This window comes from Leptinotarsa decemlineata, unplaced genomic scaffold (genome assembly GCF_025532065.1).
Source record: "Leptinotarsa decemlineata unplaced genomic scaffold, Ldec_3_MD MMD2_tig00000008_RagTag_RagTag, whole genome shotgun sequence".
In the NCBI taxonomy this organism is placed as follows: Eukaryota; Metazoa; Arthropoda; class Insecta; order Coleoptera; family Chrysomelidae; genus Leptinotarsa; species Leptinotarsa decemlineata.
In genome coordinates this window covers 14,226,493-14,245,989 of record NW_027412537.1, presented here as the reverse complement: position 1 = coordinate 14,245,989, position 19,497 = coordinate 14,226,493, and the positions used below count along the sequence as shown (strand labels likewise).

General features: G+C 33.9%; 1 protein-coding gene across 1 annotated transcript in view; it reads left to right on the top strand.

The window, feature by feature from the left end:
- LOC111512444 (uncharacterized) overlaps window positions 1-15,658 on the top strand; it is a 34,150-nt gene extending 18,492 nt beyond the window's left edge. Inside the window, exon 5 of the mRNA XM_023168562.2 lies at window positions 14,354-15,658. Within this exon, the coding sequence (XP_023024330.2) occupies window positions 14,354-15,516 (1,163 nt within the window). The 3' untranslated portion in view covers window positions 15,517-15,658. The remainder of the gene's footprint in view (window positions 1-14,353) is intronic.
- The last annotated feature ends 3,839 nt before the right edge of the window (window positions 15,659-19,497 follow it).

The window sequence follows — 19,497 nt, the reverse complement described above, 5'->3', positions numbered from 1 at the left end:
TGGTTATGGAGTTCTCTCAGTGTTGCCAAATGACTTCAAAATAATCGGCTATGTAAAATGAAACAAGTTTGATGATATGAAATGTTATAAAGTATAGGCAATACAATATAGAAACATAGCTTACTCTATAAGAGCTGAATAAAATAGAAGGGCAATTCATATGGGTAACAAAATAATTCAAAGTTCAAGAAAAAAACAATCTATTGTGGAATAATATACGGGGACCATTCAAAAAGTAATTTATTTAGAAAATAATATTTATTCAGTTCTAATAGGCTTTTCAACCAATAATTTCCAAATACAAACGCTGGTTTTAACCTCCTTTCAACACGTGCCCACAACTTTGAAGATGGTTGGTCTTAATCCGAAACTTCAGAATTAGCTAGAAGTTCCTAGGGGTCTAAATCTTGGACCCTTGGTGGGTTCCCATTGCGATGCTGGATCTATTCCAGAATTGATTTTAATGATACTGGCTCTCCTGCCAACATGTTTTTATAGCACAGACATGCTTTGTCTGGTAAGATATCTTTCATCCAGTACCAATTATTTTGTACAAAATACTCGACATCATGAAGTAGCTGACAGCCATTTTTTTGGTAATTTGTAGTTCTTCATTTGACAATTAAAATACATAAAGAGCAATTATGGGAAAACTAATAAGATCAGGAAATCGATGCACTCATAGAAATTACCGTTATAATAATAGTATTGCTTATTTGCAAGCCAGTTGACTGAATCAGGCTCAACTAATTGAATTTGGTAACTCACAATAACATGAGTAACAATTCCTTGCTCAGTTACACCCACGATTTTTTTTATTCTATGGTATATTCAATGAAAAGTGAAGAATTCAAAGATGGCATTGTAGTTGCTGGATATTGGACTACTCGTGAGTTTTTTTTAATTTGGGAGTAGCAATTGTACGATGAGAAGAGTGATATCTAAAGACTGATTTTTTTAAAGTAATGCAAAGTCAAAACATTTGAAATAGTTCCAATACATTTCAACTCTGAGCATTCCCAGAACAGTTTGTTGTTTTAAGAGGTTTTGGAGCTGTTGCTTTACGTCAATACCAGATCAGGTCTATGCAGATTGACATATTTGCTAATCTGGTTTGTAGTCAAATATTCCTATAATAGAAGTACAAATATTGATAAATTATTACAAAAGCTCAGTACAATATGTTGGATTGTATTTGATTTGGTTGTAATCGTTTATTGTGAAGACTGTTTTGTAAAAAGTTGAAAATAAAAACTTGATAACTGATTTGTCTTTGTTTGGTTACATTATCGTCCTACAAAAACAGAAATTGCACCACAAGCTGTTGGAGAGTATAAGATGGGAATGGGGTAAAAAAAATATTCAGAAGTGGGATATTAAAAATATATGATTGTGGTCAGACAATTTATGCAAACATTACTTGTGAAATGGATTAAATTATTCTGGGGTTTGAGCTTGAATTGCAAATAATTTTGAATAAAATGGCTTCATAATACGACATTTTGATTATATATTTTTAAGGTTAAAAGCTTTCCAATGGCTTAAAAGTAATTGAAGGGGATTTTGATTTTATTCAAAACGAATTTCAGTGATTGAAACTGGATTCCATTTCAAGTTAATGATTTTAGAATCGTGGGTAACGGTTACTATTTTGAAGTTTTTTTTTGCATTGCTATGCTTTCTGAAGGAATAAGAGATTGTGTCGAGTAAACTTTGAGAACATGTTTGTTGGAGATTCACTGATTTTTGTAAGACGAGAGTTGAACCAAATTTAGACAAATGTGCAGTATTTTCTGAGAGAGCAACAACCATTTTGAAATTGTGAAACAAGAGCGTTGTCTCCTAAATGGATGGATAAGTGTTTTGCCAGAACCCCTTTCTGGCTTTATTGCAAAACCAAAAGTTGATTGATAGGAAATTTCATGTTTTATATGCAATATTGCTTGACCGAGTTTCCTAGGATCTGAAAACTTTTTTGGGAAAATGTATAGCAATGTCAGTTTTGTAAAATTGGCCGGTCAACAATTTAAAAGTACAATTTAAACATCTACGAGTTTTATTTTCTCGCATTTTGAGGTATGTTGATTGTTATTTTCCTTGACGAATTTTGACCGGTCAATTGCTTACATATATATACTTTTATATACTCTATAATTTTGAATTTTACAAAGGACGTGAATACATTGATTTTAGTGGCTGTGAGGATTTTTTCATGCAGATTATTTTTCGATATTTGAGAAATTCTGCCAAGGATTGAATTCAAGCTCTTAATTTAGAAAAGTTATTGCATGCAAATCTATTACTGACTAAACTTATGAGCTTTTTAAGTTTGCTTGGGTTAAAATTTTGGCATTTATTGATTGTTTCAGGATATGTGAGTGAATGTTCTGTATTACGATCTTCGATAATAAACCATCTGTGATAGTGAAACTTTTGCATTTTCTCACGAGGACATGTCAACCTAATTATTTGCCTTACCACTAACGAGAGAGAAAACATGATAGCTTTACAGTGTCAAAACTGGAAGGACCAAATTTTAAGAAAAAATCACAATTATTGCGTATTTAATGAAAATTGAACATACCAAAGAGTCATCTTGAAATTTCGAACATTTTATACTTGGTTTGCAGCCCAAATTTTCATTTTTGTCAAATTTATCGATAACTCGTAACAGATATATAGAACGAAAATATTCAACAATTTGATAAGAGAATTTCATAAATGATGCCGCCAGTTTTATCGTGAAAATTACCGCCTTGAGGAACTACAGTTGCTAAATTTTGAACGCTCGTTAAAACATTTAAAATTATTCCATATACCACGGCAGGATAACAATTTTTTAAAACTTCGTTTGAAGCCAGTAATTTATGTTAATCACTTTCCTTTATTTTTTTAGAAGTAACTGCTATTTATATGAATTACAGTTTGACACAATAGGTGGTGCCTATTATGATGTTGATATACAGAAAGTGAGGTTAGTGTCGCACATTATACGCTCGTCCTCTATTATAGATGACTCGTTTTGGTTGAACCCAACATTGTGGCAAAACTTTTATCAAGGGCAGTAGTTGAAAATTCAAATGATGTGTTGTCTGACAAGTTATTTCAATAACATCATTTTTTGACACTGGATTTACAGTAGCCTTTCTTGATAGATATTCATTTAAGACAATTTCAATATCGACCATTATCTTCATTAGTGATATTTTGATATATTTGAATATTTTCACGTCAAAAATGAATATAGAAATGTAGGTTTTCACGGCTGTGGCCAATGTTTTGGTTGGTTTCAGAGTTTTGCTGTGGTCTTTTTTGTCATAAGCTCCAAACTTTTCAACTGCAACTGCGGCAGTCATCTTCAGTGGCGTGATCGAAGTTTGTATCAACTGATATGTCAAGAAGAGTACTTATAACATGACACTGAAGATGACTGCCGCAGCTGTAGTTGAAACGTTTGAAGATAAGACCACGGCAAAACTGAGAAACCAACCAAAACAAAAATGATTATTTTGAATATATATATATATATATATACATAGAGAACGGTCAAATATAATCAACAATTCAGAAATTGATCATAGTAACAAGTTTATTGTTTGATAAATCGAATAATTTGAATCATTCGAAACGTCTCCCAGTTTCCCTACGCAGTAGGATTTGAAAAATGGCTGCCAGAAGACCTTGCTTTCCTGGCTAATACTACACAGATATTGTATGAGAGAAAATATTTTAGATTAATTTGAGTATTACTCCTTATTGGTGTAAACCATATCAAACCAAGACAGCATTGCTGTCTGGTATTTCCGATCCTCAAAGTTATACCGCTCATATAGTCTAGGAAGGGGTCCGAGGTCGAGATCTTGCCTTTTGCTGTACAATTAGGGGCAAGGATCGGGCGTTAGAACGACCCACTCATGCCAACCAATAGGCTACTACCCTTCTATGTGGGTATTCGATTCAAAGAGAATTTGTCGCATACTTTGCATACATTCGTTTTTGAGCATCGCATAAAACATTTGCAGTGGCCATTGAACATTGAGGACATCATATGAAATACCTACTTCCTGGTATGTGATGGTGTTGGCCAATACTGCACGAAAATACTATAACGTATTTAAGTAACGCTTTGAGATTTTCGCCAAACGGTTTACAAAACACCATATCGTGGAGCACGTGTTTCGGTTTTGTAAACTTTTTAGTCGACATGTCGCAATACTGTTGAATACATCAGTTCTTGGCTTTGTCAATGATGATGTAAAAAATAGAACTCGGCGAGCACCTAATTAGGTATTCCTAATTGTTAAGAGTGAGGAGTGGGTATCATTTTCTACGTACGTACGTCGTTTTGCTTTTGTGAACGATTTTTTTGGACTTCAGCAAAACTAGTGATACTATATCTAATCGTTCTAACTTATTTTTTAATAAATCTGAGTCATTGGAACCTAGTATATATCAGAACATAGGCGTTCACGACCGAAGTCGCGATTCAAGAGAACGAAATCCTGGCTGGTAGGCCATAGTCAAATTGAACTTTGAGGGGACCAACCGTTTCGTCTGCTACTGCGGCAGACGAATCATGTGACACACTTTTGAAATATCCTCATCGACAAACTGCCGAGAACAATTGAAAAGGTTATTAACGTAAAGAAATTTTCGATAACTTCGAAATTCCAAAATTCCTTATCAGTGATGAAATATCGATATTTCTTGTATCCTGCAGATCCGTAGGTTCAGCTCTCGATATAAAATCTTATGGTTTTATACTGAGAGGCGAAGGGTGACTGAGGAAGTTGTTGAATATGTTTCGATCTGGAAGAATCAACGATATTTGTGTGAGGAAGATGATGTGACTTCTTTTACCGATCTGTTAATTCGAAGGTTAGTTATATTTTATGAATACGAATCGAATACATGAAACGCATGTTTTTGGCCAAATGTAGTCTTCATACTGGTGAAGACTAGCTTTGAAATATGTTGAATGTATACGTGCGATTCTAATTAACTTCGTACAAATAAACGGAGAGTAGATGGTCGTGCTTTTCCACAAGACTGACTCCAACCCTGTATAAAATATCATTTTGAGGAAATACGAGCCATTACAAAACTGCCTTTAGCTTTCCGCTAATAACTTATAATTTTCTGCCTTCAACACTGCCATAAATAACTATAACATAGGGAAAGGATTATAACATTTTTATATGCCATGGTAGGTTCTGGTAAGTTTGCCAGAAAAGAACTACTTTCCCGGCTCTATTATAGTATTATTGGTACTTAGGAAGTTTCTTCCCCGCTTGGGGCTTTATTCACGAGATGGTGCTGTTACTAGTTAACAATCTGAGAAGACTAGGGTTTCATATATGCAGCGGAGCAGCCGCGTTGAAATTAATCTAGTCCCAGGCACTTTGATGTCTGGGTAAGATCTTTCCTGCATTGATGAGAGGTAATACCTCGAAACCGGCACGGTTCTGCTGCCAGGTGAACAAGAAACAACTGCGATACTAACCTTAGTAAGGTATCTTGCATAACTGTCTGTCGGATATAATCAAATATCCAGCGTAGTATTAGCCGGGGAAGTAGTCGTTTCCAGCAGGCATTTACCAGAACCTACGGTGTAGGTAGTTGGGAGAGATGAAGATTTCGAAATGTTTTCTTGTACGTATGTGTTTCTTCTCTCTCGATACTCTTCAGACACGTTTTGATCTGTACTATTTAGTTTGGATATGTCACCATTACAGGTGTTCGTATGATTTTACCTTGAACAATTAGATATAATATATACCATGTGGTACGTAAATAGGCTACTACTAACCAAGTAATGTTATCAATCGAAAATTTTTGTGTATTAATTATACTTGAGTCGTACGTTAACTGAATAACTTCTCACTCATATTTTTGTAGGATAGTGTGTGTGATTACGGTTCAGATTCATGTAAAGGAACGTCGTGATTGTTGGGTAAGCGATTATATTTATATTTTCCTACCTAAGTACTGAATTTTTCAGGATGTGGCTTCCTTTCAGGCCCGGCGTTCACATTTGATGATCGCGTCTAGTTATGGAGACGTGCAGCAAGAGAAACAGTGCAAAATTGGGTTGCACGAAATTCGTTTAAGATTTACGAAATTTGATTTTGAAATTAGGTTTTAGCCTCGAATATTGTACTATTAAAAAGATGATGAAATCGACATAAGCAGTTGCGCTGGTAAAGCTTTTGATAAATCCGGCAAAACATGAATTATTCAGTAAAATATGGAGCATAACTTTCAAAATTGCCTTGAATTCGTTTAGTATTATGCGATTTCCCCTTTTTATATTAAGAACAATCTGAAAATTCACCGAAATATACGTACCTGGGTTTAAAGCATTTGTTTTGTCTGAAATAATTGAAAAGAATCGAGAAAGAATCGTTTTGTGTTGATACTGTTCAACATTGTTTAGTGTGGTCGTTGCTATGGCGATTTTTATACTCTATCGGCGTATAGCAGAATTAAGTTTTGCAGTGATGCAATAGCCAAATCACCATCAAAACGTAAACATTGGAAAACTTTACTGTCTGGTACCAAATTAGCAAAACAATACGTTTGAATTATTTTCGCAAGAGTAAATATGGAAATATCGAAAGTGAAATATAGAACTTTAAAATTAGAAACCAACGATGAGGAAAGGTTCAATAAAATAAGATTCACGTGACATTTTGAGGCCTCTAAAAGCTTTTTTTATTTCTGTTTTTCCCTAATCCGCACTGGCAATGCAAAAATAGAGATCTTACACATATTGGGCACTTATGTAATTTTGAAATGGTAACAAACAATGCTCTGTGATATTGTACATATACAAATATTAATTCGGATATTTGAAAAACAAACGAATATGGTAGTACCGAAACAATTTCTGACTTGACAGTAAACGTTTCGCCCTAATTCAATTTTTAATCGCATTCCTATAAATAGGCCGAAGTAGTCTTGCTAGTTTTGAAACGTCTCTCAAACATTTTGAATTGGTTTGAATGGATCGCTAGTCAGATTTTTTGTAAAGTTGGACATTTTGAGAATGCCGGAAGTTTCGTGTGTTCGATTTTTGCAAATTTGAAATTCTTAATAAAATCTGCAATGCTTGGACACTTGGCAACATTGCGCCGCGATGAGTCGTCGCCAGTGACGTGGAACTAGGTTTGGCGTCGTCCTTTTATCGATTATAATGCATTCTGAAATGTAAGGTATCAGGGAATAATTATGATTTAGAATCGTTTTTCTAAATTCTCACATATTTGAGCGTATTTACAATTAACTTGCTCAATTCAACAAATCTGAGCTATTTACATTTTATTTCGGGAAATAAATCAATATGAGTAAACAACAAAATGATAATCACTTCCTTTGTTTTGGATGGTTGATTAGAAAATAAATAACTGTCTGATTATATGTTTCAAGGTTTTATCATTTGTCTTATTTAATCTGAATATAATTATTTTTTTATGGTTATTACATATTCATACGAACGTCTATGATGGTCATTTAAATTTGATAATTATAATTTGTATTACAATTTTGAAATGTTGGGGAAAGAAAATCAATGTTTATTAATTGAATGCTCAACAATTGATGAACTGAATAGCTACAAATTAATGATAGCTAGTTTCTGTTGCAAAATGCATTTTTGAAAGATTCTTACATTGATGATATGAAAATATAATAATATAAAACGCTATAATATTAACGCTATTACAAAAAAATTATTTTGTGATGTCAATATTCGACATTTATAATCTACGTTAATAATTTGCAATTCTATCCAGTAGTCGAATAGGCTCTCGTTCCATCAATATTTTTCAGTTATTTTTCACCTTTCTCCATCGAAATCCAAGCTTATAAATTTCTTTTTGCAAAGATTCCCTAATCGTAGGAACAAGTTTCTTTTTGACATGGAAATCAGTTATGCATCTGCGTGAATTTGACAAATCAACATCATCCATCACAATTTTGGAATTTTTTACACATCCTTTAGGAGTTGAAAATGTTTTATCTCACCATTTCTTATTTTTCCATCTCCAATTTTTCGTACAGTCCCCACGCAAACCCCTGTGGGTTCGGCTACCCGTTCTTGAATCTCAAAGTTGAAATACTAGATTAGTTACAATTTTACTTATTTTTACTATTACTTCTTACCTTCGCAGGGGGACTTTTGTTCTATCCAGCACTGCTTCCGCTTTCATGAATCTTGATACGTTGTTCACAATTTCTATGCTGGTAGCCTTGTTTTTCAGTTTACTGTTCGATAGCATTTTCAAAGACGATACATCACTCACAGTTTGACAAACAGAATAATTTCTCCACTTAATGTACTAACACGATGTTCACTACACGAGCCCCTCGATGTTATTGAGCAAGTATATATTGTGAAGTTTGGTAATTATCATCATGAATAGAATTTGAATGTTAGATTATTTTGCCTTCTCTAATCAGACTTGTAATAGTCCTAAGGTATTCATTGCCTTCTGCAGTTATAAATGTTTCATATCCATTTTCCCAGAAAGTTTTATTGATATATCCATTCAAAAGTCTCTTTTCAAACTCGTAATTTAATTCATTATCCAAAATTACTGCCAATACTCCATATAGTTCAAAACTACGATTTCTCAAAAACCGTATAATGTTTTTTCCGTTAACCAGCTAACGCACCCTTACGAACGATAACCCTCAGAAGTCGAAACTTGTCGAGCTAAGGACTAACGAGGTCTAACCTTTTAACGTGTGATTCCTAACACGGGTTGGACGATAGCAAGTGAATCTCGATCGTTCAGTCTGCGGATTGAACCATCGACTCGCACATCGGCCGATTGATTGAGTGAACAAAGCACCCACGTCGAACCTTTATCAAATTGAGTAATGTCATTAATCCAATCACACTCCATATTTATAAATGATCCTGGAACACTTAATTTTATATTTTGGAATTGCATTCTATTGCGTAAAAATTTCGTTCTTGAATATAAAAACCTCTAAATTTTCAAATGGAACACAAGTACCAAAAATAACTTGTGTGTTAGGAATCACACGTTAAAAGGTAAGACCTCGTTAGTCGCGCAAGTTTCTCAACTTCTGAGAGTTGTCGTTCGTATGGGGACGACGGCTGATTAACGGAAAAACAGTTTTTTAACAGATTTGCTCACATCTATTGGCATAAAATCGGGTGACCGTGCTTGCTTTTTGAGTGACGAATTTCATTGCCATTGTTTATTCTCATGATCTAAATGAAATAATATCATTTGCAACTTGTCAGAATATTTTAACGATTGAGAAAGCTATTGTATAGCACGCGTGTTGTGGTTTGTGTTAAACCCTTTACAGTGAAAATCATACAAACAAAACTGTATTAATTAATAAGTTTTAACATGGATTTTCATCGGGTATTGACCAGTTATATCCAATTATCGAATATTTCTGTTCTAGTGTTTTTTTATAAGAATTTGAATCTGTTTTAAGGCATTGGAAATCCAAACATCATGATATTGATCAAGAAAATTTTGTGTGTTGAATTTATGAATGAAATTTTCTCGCAATAGGATGTGATTTTGAAATTTACTTATTTCACGATTTTTTATATTGAAATCAGGATCAATTTGGCAATTCCATACTGTATTTTGCAAAATCTAGTTTTGAAGTCTTCAGTCTGGTTAAGAAATGTACGGCATATTCTTAAAGACAGACCAAAATTACAGAGTGAATACGAAAAATTATAAAAAATGATCGTCCCTTCAAAAAATTAATCACTACCATAGGCAATTTCTGTGGTTTGGAGTTTTTGAAGTATATTTATTCCATTATATTTTTTACTAGTGAAGGTTCATATGGTATTTGAATTTTTTTTTTAATCCCGAACATATGGTAGTACTTTTATCGATTTGTCAGAAAATTTTACTTGTTGACTTACTTTGCATCATGTCAAATTTAGATAACGCATATGCAATTCCAAAAAACCTTTCATCATACAGGGAGGATCATGAATTTTAAATTGAATTTTCAAATTCATCATGACATATATCGTTATGATTCACTCGAATAAGAAGCCGTAGCCCTTTAACCACCCCCCCCCCCCCGAAACTACGGTTATTCACTTTTTTGGTCAAAAAGTATAAATGTTTTATTTTTCAACGTAAATTGTTATGAAAAGTTATGAAAAAAAGCAATTTAGTTGATTCTTTTGAAATAGCGGATGAGAAAATTGAGAAATTGGCAACAAATGTTAATACAAGTACTTTGGGTGCTAAAAAACCATTACTTCATACCCAAAAAATCTAAACAACTTGCCCGGATAAAATTTTTCGATGTTTGGAAATTTAAGGGTAGTTTTTGAATTGCTGATTTTTTTATTTTCCGTGTATGACGGAAAGGTTTTTTCGAATTTCATGGGTGTTATCTGGGTTTGGGATGAACATTTTGGTAACTCGTAGAGAACAATTTAGACACACTGTATAATGGAGTTTGAAGGAAATTTGAAAATTCAACCTTTAATAGATTCATCTATTTGTTAGATAGAAACTTGTATTGATGCTGACTAAAAGTTTGGTACACTGGTTCTCTCCATAAAGTATCTATCTACGCCTAAGAACTAGACGTGAGAGATGACGGTTCACCAAAGAAAGAGAAGGAAATGCCAACTGGACCTGACATTCGCATTGGGACACGAATGCCGAAAAATATTTAGTATTTTATAGTCTAGAAGCATAGGATGGGTCTTCGTTCTCGTTCCTAAAATTATTTGTATTTCTATATATTCTGAAGTTTTACTTAATTTTCATGAGTCCATGAAATAAGCAAATTGAATTTTCCAGATGTTTTGTTCTCACTTTTGAAAAGATAAGGGAATGTGGAATGGAAACCCATTCTATTTCCCTCCAAATTGATTTTATAGTTAACGTGTGTTATTTGAAAGTGTCAATTTGAACGAAAACGAATAAAGAGGTACATGGAAGGTATTTCATTTTTGTTTTATGTTTCATTTCCTCCTTTGAACATAAAAAAGTATTTATGAAATGATTTACATCGGAGGCAGTTAATAAATATCGAAATAAATAAGCATGAAATCGCTCTGATGGCCATATCAACAAAATCTGAACTGGAACATTATTACACCTTCAATGTTCACTTAAATTATATTGACCTCTCTTTCGCGTGTATACAATTTTCCAGTTCACTTATCGATATCATCGGAAAATAGGTTGATGAAATTGATTTTTCTCAGGACATCACAATTCATTTTTTTTAATTATAACAATCGAAAAACTTGGGAACAGTTGGTGATCGACTCTAACTGTTCAGGCCACCCTGTATATTATATTTTTTGGGCCACCCCAGTACATTTACTCAATGAGTCGTAGCACCAGGAAACTAATCATTTTCTAGCGTGTCCAGATTCTGGTTATTCACGTGATTTTGGGTTTTGAAACCGAACAAATAATCATAGTTCCTCGTTGCCAAATGTTACTGATATAATGTAATGTAAGAGGAGGTGGAATGCTACCGAATCGTTTCTATTGAAAATGAAATTTTTCCAAGACTTCGTTGATCAGAAAAGATTTTATACGACGCTTTCAAATCAAGTACAAAAAATCTGTTCCAAAACTCTAATAGAAGTTTTCTTGCAAGATGTAACGTCTAAATGATATTTAAACAATGCTTTTCATAATTAAAATCTGTTTATCCGTTAACCAGCTGTCGCACCCCTACGAACGACAACTCTCAAAAGTCGACATTTGTGCGAGCTAAGCACTAACGAGGTCTTACCTTTTAACGTGTGATTCCTAACACGGAAATATTAGAAAATATTTGAAACAACAAAGACAACATTAAACATCAACATCTCTGTGGTTAAACATCGAGTATGGAAAAACACTTTTTTGGAATTCCATACAAAATCGCAACGTATTTCACAAATAGGCATGTTCATATAAATTTATCACCATATTGCATCTATTGTATAATGAAATATGTCTTGATTTCCTGAATTGTAATTTACTCTTGTCAAATCAACTAATTATTATTGGCATTGAAGCAACTTTTAACGTTTTATTCGCAAGTAAAAATATCAATTCTATTATGGACCATCACAATTTTTTTTTAAAAGATTTCTGGCATATATTTTTTCAACTTCAGAAGTTATTCCTGATGGTCCACAGTTTTTGGATTTGATCATTTCGATTTTGATTTGTTTTAATCAATTTTCAATATATTTTTTCAAGTATAAAAAATAACACCGATACCTTGATGTTAATTATCATGTAAAATACTGGCAGTAGTTGAATTCTTGAGAAACTATCTGAAATTTGGTAAAAAAGCTGCATATTTCGACCAAAAATACAAATCAATTGCTGAATTTTTGAACTAAAGTTACTCTTCCCTGATCCATTTTACACGCCTGAAGAAGCTTTTGTACGGCGAAACAATTGTTGCGTATTTGTAAAGCTATACAATAAAGTGTTTCTTCATAAAGAATATTTAAATAAAATTTTATATTCCCTATAGTTCATTTTTAAACAAATAAAAAATGTTGCCGTTAAGTCAAACTGGCTGTTTGAAAATTCAGAAAAAATGTTTCCATTTGCTTGAAAAATAAGTGATCGAAATTGCTTTACAACCACTTCTTTCAAAAATAAGTATATCGATTTTCGTGATACTTGAGAATATTTTGAATTTGATTGAAAAACTATTATATCTACTGAACTGAATCCACTATTATCTAACAGTCTACTTCACAAGTTGAACATAGATAAAGTTTCTAAAAATACGAGCGATCCTGCATTGGATTAAATCCCTTTTAGAAGAATGAGTTTTTATGAATGTACGGTACAAAAATTGCAATTGTTAAAAATAAAATGAAAAAATGCGTTTGAGGTTTTGTTAATAACTCTTCAACTGTCCATACTCAAGAAATAAAAATAAAAGATTCAGAAAGAGGACATACAATGAAAACAAGTCTCGTTGAAAAAAACTTATCTTGATTTTTCTGAAGCTATACAATTGTTGAATAACAAATATAACTCTTGTATTATACCTAATAAATTTCAAGAAAAGTATTTTGCTTGCGATTTTTTGAAGTTCAAAATTATTAATGTATTGATTTGTTTTCATAAGTGTAAAACGGCGTCATTTGACGCTACTTACATTTTTTACATCATTTGTTGATTAATCAATTATAAAAAGTCAAGTTTTATATAAACAATTCCTTTGTTGCCCTTTTGTCGTCATGAAAAAATCATTTTGATTATGAGAATAAATTATTTGTTTATTTTATCTGATACTAAAAATATTTCTCAAGTACCTATTTCGTTACGAAAATTATATGTGCTGATTGTCATTGACACATATAATACTGATGATTTCTGAAACGAAATCTGTCGTTTTCAAATTTCTGCTGAAACTAAAATAACACATATTACACTAACCTGAACTAACGATAACACATTGAAAATAAGTGGATGACTCATCCTGAATATATAATTTCATATATTTGTAAAAATATTGCCTCTATGTATAAATAATAATGTAATAGAACCATTGCCGTACTAGTTTTCATTTATTCGGAACTTAACTATGCCTTTATAGTCGTAAACTGACTACAACTGACGTTTATTTTATATATATGTATGAAAATGCAGGGCCGTATTTCATATTTTTATCATTTATTATTTGAGTATCGTTTTTTACGTTATGAAATTTCGCTACATGTTGTATCTTTCTGTTACAGCTACATTAATTATTTTGCGTTTTATTTCAGGTGTTACACTGCCATTTCCTATTCTTACTGTTATGAATGTATATACTGTGACCCTCAAAGAGTTTTCATGAGGGTAGATTATTTTCATAATATTGTTTGAAGAAAACAATCATAGAAAATGGAATAGTCTCTCTTGATAACTGAAGAGACAAAAATTTGCAATTTTGTAGAAATAATGTTCCCTCATTTTGTAAGATACGGAAATAAATTTGGAATATGATTTAATTTTGGAGTCAAAATCGTCAAAGATGAAGGCTTATAAATGTCTTCGATACGTCATTGAATTTTGATATTGACTTGAATGCTATATTCAAAATGTTTAGGAGATAAAATAAGTTTATCAATAGTTTCGTTTTGCAAGTGTTTGATAAATGCTGTTTCCCGCGTTTCCATCAAGGGTGAAAAATTATCAGAAGCTTCAATTGCTTATGAAACATGCAAAAAAATTCACAGTTCCAAATGTATGTTTCTATATTTTCAAAAATGTGGGTTCTGCAATCTTGTGGAGAAAACTCTTTGGGACCCAGTGTGAACTTTTTTCCTGAAATTCGATAAAATATTGACTTTCTTCTATATTTTCAGCGGTCCTTCTGCAAGAGAGCGACCTCTTCATGGACGCCATCACAGCGGCCACAACCAAAAAAGAACCAAAGAAGAGAAAACGGAGACCCAGCGTGACTAAAGATGCCAGTCCACAATCTCCCTCTTCATCCCCATCTCGCGAGCAACCGCAAACTCCAACCTCACCTACGCAAACGGGGGCGAATACGTCACCTCTCGGCCTGAAGAACATTGCACCCATCAACTTCTACCAAGACACGCTCACCGAGGTTAAAGAAGAAGAAAAACCAGATGTCGTTGAGAATGGCGTTTCGAAAAATGCCGAGGAAAAAATGGAGACCGATGCCCAGGATAACGTAAAAGAAGAGCTATCTGGTGGTTCACCTCCAGCAACTCCCACCGACGAAATTCCGGAGGAAGCAGAATTGGGTACCAAAAGAACAAACACCGATGGCGAACTCAAGGGTGTTTTGCTTCACACTAAAAAGACGGGACCTAAGCGATCCATTTCCTGGAAGAGCGAAGCCGACCTGGTGGAGATTCGCTACTTCGAACTGGACGAAACCGAAAGAGTGAACGTCACCAAAACCTTCGGTGATATGGCCAAAATGGATATCTCCAGCGAGAGGGAAGCCCTGCAGCTCTCCCGCAAGCTCGGCGGCGAGGATACAATGGAGCCGCAGATCATGTGGAGGATCCCCTTCATTATAGATCAGGACGATCCTCTTGCCGTACCTGGAAATAAGAGTCTGGAAAAGGATATTCAGTTCGCCAGGGAGAAAAACGTCCTTCAAGCTCTATATTTTGACAAGAGGAGGATTCCGAACAGCCCCGAGGAACCCATCCCGGAGAACCACCAAATGAGTGACCCCATACATATTCCTCTGGAGGATCCTGAGAGCCAAGATATTGATCTTAGGTCGACGCCTTGGCCCGAACCGAAGGGAATGGCACCTGAACCCGTGATGCAGCCAGTGTTAATGAACATCCAGGGTCCGTTCAACCCCCAATTCAATAGTATGCCGCCTCCCTCTTTCCAAGGCATGCCGCCTAGGTTCGCCGGTCCGGGCGGGCCGATGGGACCGGGAATTCCCAACAACTTCGTCCCTCCAAACGTGATGCCTGGTGGCAATATGATGGGGCCGGGCCCCAACCATCCCAACATGGGCCGCTCAACGACATGATGATGAACCAAATGAACCCGAATATGTTCCCGCAAGGTGCGATGAATGATGGATACGGGCAGGGACCGGACTTTCCCATGTTCAACAACCCCACCGGGCCCCCCAATATGTTTCCTCCGAATAATTTCAACAACAGTCACAGACCCAACCACCGGGGCGGTGGTTTTCGACGGGGTAACGGAAACAACGGTGGCAACTGGGTGAGGATGAACAACGACCGAGGCAACTGGAGGAGAGGTGGTGGTGGTGGCCACAGGGGTGGTAGATTGTGTAAAAACGTGCAGAATCACGGATACTGTCGGAACAGGGATAATTGTCCGTTCGTACATCCATGAAGTTTTATATGTAACGACGAACAGCGTGAGATTTGTCGCGCAGATAAAATGTGATATTTGATTGCGGATGGTCGGTCTATGATAATTGTGATATTAATAATTACTGTGTATCAGTGCGAAAATGTAAATATAATGTAAATAGACTTATTCATATTGAATTGTTTTGCTTGCTAGTTGAAAGGACAACTTGTAAAGTGTGTATAGTATTTATTACGTTTTTCTATGATGTTTTCTGAAGAGTAATATTATAATTTTAAATATATTGGATATTTCTCTAGTTAATTTCCCAAAACTTCCCGAAGTGACATATCCTGAACACTACATGACGTACAATAATTATATTGAACCAAGTCCTAGCAATATGTTGAAAATACACAAGAATAACTTGGAGTTTTCTAATGTAAGCAAGTCATTAATCGAAGATGTTCATCTTTCAAGAATATCGAACAATGCCTTCGAGATATTCTTTGAATAACCCCCCTCCTTAAAGATTTAGGGGGGGATTCAATAATAGACTTTGATGGCTTGTGTGTACACTGCATACGGAAGATCCAAATATTTTTATTATTTGTTTTTTGGAAGTTACCACCTCAAAACTCGAAATTTCGAAATAAATATGGAAATTTCGCTTTTTAAGTCATTATTTCGAGATGGTAGTCGAAATTTCCACTTTTAAATTCTATTGAGACTAAAATTATGAGTGTTTAAGTTGTGATTTCCCAGAAACAAATGATTAAAATATGTGGCCATTTAAGGTCATTTAAAAATTTATTTATCACTTTGAATACTGGGTCACAAGATCCTTTTTTGGAACTTCTCTCCAAGGGCACCGAAAATTATGATCCAGGGCTCATTCGAATCGGAGTGACCTCTTGCAACTTTTTGAAGAATTTCAAGAGGGGCTCGAAAAAGTTGCAAAAGTTATAAACAATTTTTTGCAAATATCTCAGAAAATATTAAAGATGTCCAAAATTTGAAAACAGATCCTTGAAGAGGAGTAAATTCACTATAAAAAAGTCCCACCTTCCGGAACTCTATCACCAATATTTATAATTTTAATTTAGAGGCGAAAATAGCGCTAAAAGCGTGCGAAAAAAAATTAAAAATTTGTAAAAAATAGAAAAATATTTTTTCACACAAAAAGTGACACATGGTTGTTTTTTTTGGTAGTATTTAAAAAATATATCGTAAAAATTAATTTATTAAAAAAAGTTTTTTTTTCTGAATATCAAAGAGAAATAGAAATGATTTTTAAATATTTAGTAGCAAAAAAATTGTTGAGCAATCCTTAAATGCTCGAAGAAACGTTACAATCAGATAATCACCTTCTAAGCACAAAAAAATTAAGGCAAGATAAGGAAATGTTTTGCTGTTTTTTTATTTATTAGTTTGAGAGAAAGTATTATTGTATGGAAGTCAATGGAGGACAATTTGAACATTTGATTCAAATACTCAGATTTGATTTTTTTGATTGTAAGCATGATGATAACACAATTAAATTTTTCAAGAATGTAGTTTTTTGACGATTGTTCGAGTTTGTAAAAAAGGCTTAATAAAAATGGGCTTGTACATGTGAAAATAACCAAGTTATTCAAGGTGGCTCATTCTAGCTGCAAAATTGATTTTTAGCGAAAACAGTTCATCAAATTTACGTTTTTAATACACCGTTGTAAAGAAGCTTCCAAGACCTTTCAAATAAAGTATCACTCAACCCCTTTCCTCCATTCAAGTCAGAGGGGTTGAAGAGCCCCCTATTAGGGGGTTGCTCGTTCAAGCCTAAAATATACGTCAAAAGATGTCCCCCAAACAAAATCATTCGACGTGTTTCGGGAAATTTTTCCGCTCACTATGGGATAAGAAATATACGTCTGAGATGGAACACCCTGTATATTTTCACACAATTTTCCAAATAGCTGAAGACAGGGTTCATAAAGCCCAGAATGAAAAATGACAGAACATTAATCTGTTGGGAGTATTCAGTCAATAATACACTAACTACACAGTTTGGCTGCACCTTCTTTTAAGGAATTAGAAATGAAATTAACATATCTGAAAGAATTTTACTGGAGTTTTTTTTCCCAACACCAAATCGTAATTTTTAGGATTAGAATACGATATATTTGGAAAAGAAACAAGCACGTACAGGTATATTCCTGACAGTTCACCTCACTGTGGACAGCATAAACGTGCTGGGTTGAATTTTTTAGTGCATCGTCTTTTGACTTTCCCTTTAATACATGATAGGTTCAAAGAAGAAAGACGTACAATACAGGAAATAGCAGCCACTAACGGTTTCTCGAGGGGTATTGTAGATGACATAATAAGGAAGGAGAAGTTTAGGTTGAGAATGAACGAAATCTCGATTTTCAGAAAGGACAAAAACCAAGATAAATACATCTCAGTTCCATATCACCAATATACGAGGAAATTTGGAAAGATTTTCAAGGAATTATAGGTATGAAGGTGGTTTTTAAAACAAGTCATACACTACAGAGCCTTTTGGGAAGTCCAAAAGACAAAGTCGAGAATTCGAAAAAGTCTGGAATTTACGAAATTGAATGTAAGGACTGCGATGAAAAAAAATATTATGGACAGACAAAAAGATCTATTAAAGTAAGATATAAGGAACCCATAGCACACTTAAAATATGGAAGACCTGAAAAATCAGCAGTCGCCCATCATATTTTGCAACAAAACCATTCCATAGACTTCAGTTCATTAAGATTAGTTAGACAAGTTAACAACAACAGGCAACTAGATGCCTATGAGAGTGTAGAAATAAGTGACATCATATTCATATTCAATAAATGAATACATGTACCAACTATGTATTACTGGTGGATCTCTTCAAAATAATAATATTACAAATTATGTACCTACATGTTGTAAACAAACAAATAATATTACAAATAATAATTACAAATTAATAATAATACAAAATTAATAATAATATATAAATATTTATTATCCCCTTTTATATATTGGGACCTTTCACCTAAGCGCAAATGCGCTTGTGTTGTGATAGGTATCCCTTTTTTTAAAAGGAGATTTTTTATTCTGTCAGACATTTTATAAACATTTGATATTTCTGGAGAACACAATAATATTATGAAAAACGATGACGGACCTATACCAAAGAGCATACTATATAGCTTGTTAAAATAAAATAAAATAATGTTGTTGGGTTTACTGATTACTACATAAGGACACATTGCAAAAATAAATTTGGATATGCAATATTGTGAAATTAATTTTTATATAGCTGAAAATTGTTTTATATAAACTTATATTGTAAAATAATAGATAAGGCAAAATTGTAAAATTAATTTAGGTTGGTATGCCTGGATGGTTTACCTGTATAGCATAAATAGGATTAGCTCGCACTAGTCCTTAGTTTTAAACTTCCTCTTTGAAGATGATCACTTGGTGATCGAAACACGTGTCGAGGTGTTAAAAATAACGATTTGGTGTTGGGAAAACACTCCAGTAATATTCATTACTACACCAAAGGTTCCAAACAGTTCATCATAAGATATCTGAAAGAGTTTCGTTTCTGATATGGTGGTGGACAGACGTGCTAACAACTATCGTCCACAAAGAAGGTACGCGGACGCCATTGTTGGAGATATGTTTTAAAAAAATCTGT